This window comes from Eucalyptus grandis, chromosome 6 (assembly GCF_016545825.1).
Source record: "Eucalyptus grandis isolate ANBG69807.140 chromosome 6, ASM1654582v1, whole genome shotgun sequence".
NCBI classification, from domain to species: domain Eukaryota; kingdom Viridiplantae; phylum Streptophyta; class Magnoliopsida; order Myrtales; family Myrtaceae; genus Eucalyptus; species Eucalyptus grandis.
The window spans coordinates 29,278,040-29,281,740 of record NC_052617.1 but is presented as its reverse complement, the minus strand read 5'-3'; the positions used below and the strand labels follow the sequence as shown (position 1 = coordinate 29,281,740).

General features: G+C 52.9%; 1 protein-coding gene across 1 annotated transcript; it reads right to left on the bottom strand.

Moving 5' to 3' along the window:
* Nucleotides 1–240: 240 nt before the first annotated feature.
* LOC104449037 (zinc finger protein GAI-ASSOCIATED FACTOR 1) lies at nt 241–3,324 on the bottom strand. The gene is made up of 4 exons (XM_039316151.1): nt 2,751–3,324; nt 2,244–2,646; nt 1,948–2,156; nt 241–1,306 (listed from the first exon to the last, which is right to left on the bottom strand). Exons 1-4 carry the CDS (start codon nt 2,845–2,847, stop codon nt 444–446), a joined length of 1,572 nt encoding a protein of 523 aa, XP_039172085.1. The 5' UTR covers nt 2,848–3,324; the 3' UTR covers nt 241–443.
* Between the last annotated feature and the right edge of the window lie 377 nt (nt 3,325–3,701).

Sequence of the window (3,701 nt, the reverse complement as noted above, 5' to 3'; positions counted from 1 at the left end):
CACTCGTTGCTTGCAATCTAACTCCAATTGCAACATCCTGGAACAACGTGGCTATTACTTTCAATCACATGCACCCTCATCGCTTCCTATCGTAATTACTAAATGAAGCGCTTGGATTAGATAATTGGGTAGGGGACTGTTGTTGGCATCTTGAAACGTCGTAAATTTATTTCTAGCAAACTAAGGTTCGCCACAAAATGCATTTGAGTCATTTGAAAGAGGACTAGCACCCATATAGGGTTTAGTAAGAAGCAAGAACTATATTATATTGGCTAAAAAAGAGAAAGATGACATAAAGACTAGATAAATAGAACGATATACATTCGTAAAATAAATCACACCTATACTGTTGTTATTACAAAAAAAGCAGTCCCAAGCTTGATCGTGAACTTCCCCAAGAGGCCAGGAGCAAAAAGAGCCCGGGAAGTGCACTTAGACGGTCACTAGAGATAGTGAGGAGGCCCATTTGGCCCGTCTGGCCCGTCGGGCTTCGACTCAGGAAACTCCTCCCAAGAACCTCGACTGAGGTCATCCACCCTCTCTCTCCCTCCTCCTCCTCCTCCTCCTCCTCCTCCTCCTCCAAACAAAACACCAGGCACTCCGCCACTGAATCCACGATCCGACGACAGCCCGCCGTCAATTGAAGTGAGCAGAGCCGACAGCCTGCCTGTGTGGCCCCCGGCAGGACCCATTCCCAGTCCCAGAAAATCCACTGTCATGGGCCTGTTGCCGAACAGCGTTGGCGGAGACGGGAGACCCAGCCCGAGCCCAGCTCCTTCCGAGGAGCTCTCCACCTTCCCTTGGCTGCTCCACCGGGTGGAGCCATCGCCGGCAGTCACCAGAGTTGCCTCGTGGCTAGAAGAAGCAATAGGTGAGGAAATAGCTAAGCCAAGCCCACGAAGCAGTGACGCATTGGTGGCTGCCGTGCCCATTTGAGCGGCCTTTTGAAGCAAGGCCGTGGCAGACATGGTTGGGGCGGGCTGAGGAGGCAGGGCGTAGAGGTGCTGCTGGTTCTGATCAGGCCTCGAGAAGAGGGACGAGGCAGTGCTGGAGAGGAAGAGGGAGAGGGAGGCTGGTTCCGTAGTAGAGGGTGATGGGGTTGTTGCCGCGGTGCAGACCAGATTGGAGAGCGAAGAAGGCGAGGCCTGCGGCAATGGCGGAGCCGACGCCGGAAATATGCAGGTGAAGGCAGTGTTGCTGCCAGTGACCGCACTGCTGTCCGGGCCAGTGGGGGCAGTTGCGGTGGCAGCAACAGAAGACGACGCCAGAGCAGATGGCACAAGTTCAATTGCGTTTTCAGGCAAATCTGCAACCCCCGAAAGCAAAAGAGGCCCGAATTAAAAAAAGGGATATGGAAAGCCAAAAGTAAGATCCAGAAAGATAATTGCGCGATCCCAATGAAAGTGCGAAAAGAAAACAGTGAAGAAAAAGACTCTTTCGGGATCGCAAAAACTCTCCCAAAGTCCTAGCTGGAATGAACTTCACAAGAGCTTTTTCCCACATTTTCAAAGCTTTAAAGGAGAAGCAATAATGGCGTCCTTTCTCACCCACCATAATGAACAATCCCCAACCCCCTTTTTCCCTTTTGTTGCCCAATGGATTCTCTGATCTCCATAGTCAACTAAGCAAAGAACCAGTGATCCAAAAACCCATTAAAAATCCAAACCCACCCCCCCTTTCTTTCTCTTTAACAGTCTGTCTTGTCTCCTCCGCCCCTATTACCGGCTACGCAGCGGACAAGGAGAGAGACTTCAAGAACAGACAAAACACGAATCTTTATAATAAAACACTCGGACCAGATCGTCAAGCTAAGCAAATTAGACCGCGACATCTGAATGGAACATGATACGCCTCATTATTTAAACATTTCCCCTTTGACCTCCGCTAATTCACACGCCTATCTTGCACGCCGAGCCTGGCTATCTCAGCTGGAATAAAAGAATTCACCTGAACTTTGAAGGGAGAGGACCGGAGACACCACCGTGGTCGACGGGGTAAGCGGCGGAGGCGGAGGCGACGAGGCGGAGGCGGCGGCGGCGGCCGACCCAGACCTCCTGGCATTCTGCTCGTCTTGCACCGAGTTGTTATTCTGAGCTCTCGAGCTCTCCTCCGCCAATGCGTCGCAGAAGGCTCTGTGCGTCACGAAACTATCCCTCCTGCAAATCAGAAACCCGAAAAAGAAAATTCGTAAATCTCATATTGTCATTGACCCGTCTTCGTCTGGAGAAGGAACACGGTAATACCGAGAGAACAGCATCCCGCAGTCGCACTTGTACTCGCGGGTGCCGCAGGTCCTCATGTGGGCCTTCCAGTCGGACTGGACGGCGTACTTCTTGGAGCACCGCTCGCACTTCCACTTCTTCTCGCCGTGCTTCCGACAGAAGTGCTTCTTGATCCCGGTGAGGTCGCCGAGGGCCCTGGCGGGGCTGTGGTGGACACAGCCCGGCTCGGGGCACACGTAGACCTTCTTCCGCGGCGGCTCCGCATTGCTGTCCCGCTGGCGAAGCCTCCAAGGCAGGTTGTGGCCCCGCCGGTGGAGCTGCAGGTTCTGGTCCCGCTGGAACCCCTTGTTGCAGATCTCGCACACGAACCGGTTCGTCGCCAGCAGCGTCTTCGGCGACAGAGCTATCACCTCCGCCTCAGGATCTGCCACACGCAGAGAGAGAGAGAGAGAGAGAGAGAGAGAGATTTAGAGCGGCAAATTTAGGGTTTTGTGCGATCATGTCGTAGCTCAGCTGGGCCAATCATACCTGGCATCCCCGGAAGACTACGCTTCTTCTTTGCCGGCGGTGCCGATAGGTCGCTGGAAGAAACCTCTTGCGAAGACGGATTTGGCATCTCCACCATCAATGGCTACTCCAACGAGCTCGGCCAAAATCCCAGTTCCTGCGTTCTTCGACTATATCGAACTGAACCGAAGATGGGTAGATGGGTCTTAGAGGCTCGACTCGGTCCTAAAGCTCTTACAACACCATCGAAAGGCTGAAGAACAAGATGAAGCACTCTCCGGCGAAAGGATCATCTGAAAGAGAACCGCCTCCCTCTCTCTCTCTTTCTCTCTCTCTCTCTCTCTCTCTTCTCCAAGAGTTCTTCCAGCACTCGCATTCAGCTCGAGCTTATTCAAAAGAAAACGAAATGCGGAGTTCCAGATTGAGGATAATGGCTGGCCGGGTCTTGACCGGAGAACACTGGTCCCCGAAGGCGGCGGCTGCGATTCTGGGAGGAGGAAGAAGACAAATCGTAGAGAGAGAGAGAGATTCCTGGATTGTCAAAAAGCAAAAGAGCTTTTTGTTTGCAAGAGGAGGAAACTGGGAACTGGGAAGCGGCGAGAGTTAACCATGGTTAATAAGGGGCCTGGCCTTCAAAGGTTTGGGACGTTGGATGGGGGTTCAACCATGGTTAGCCGGAAAACCCGATCCCCAAGTCTCTCTCCTCTCTCCTCAGCTCCTCATTTTGGCTGCTGCTGCTGCTGGTCGCGCTCGTAATCCCCACCGTCCACGTGTGAAAGCGAAGCCACGCCCGATCTACAGTTGTCGGGACGAGCCGGTCTCGGCGGTGCTTGTCTTTTTGTGTGCTGTTCTTCTGGTTATCTTTTCGGGAAAAATCTATTTTATGATTCGTTTGCGACAAATACTATTTCCAAGATTGGGAATAGAGCCTTGGTTTTTGCTTTGGCCGGCGCCCTCCCCTCTCCCGCCGCC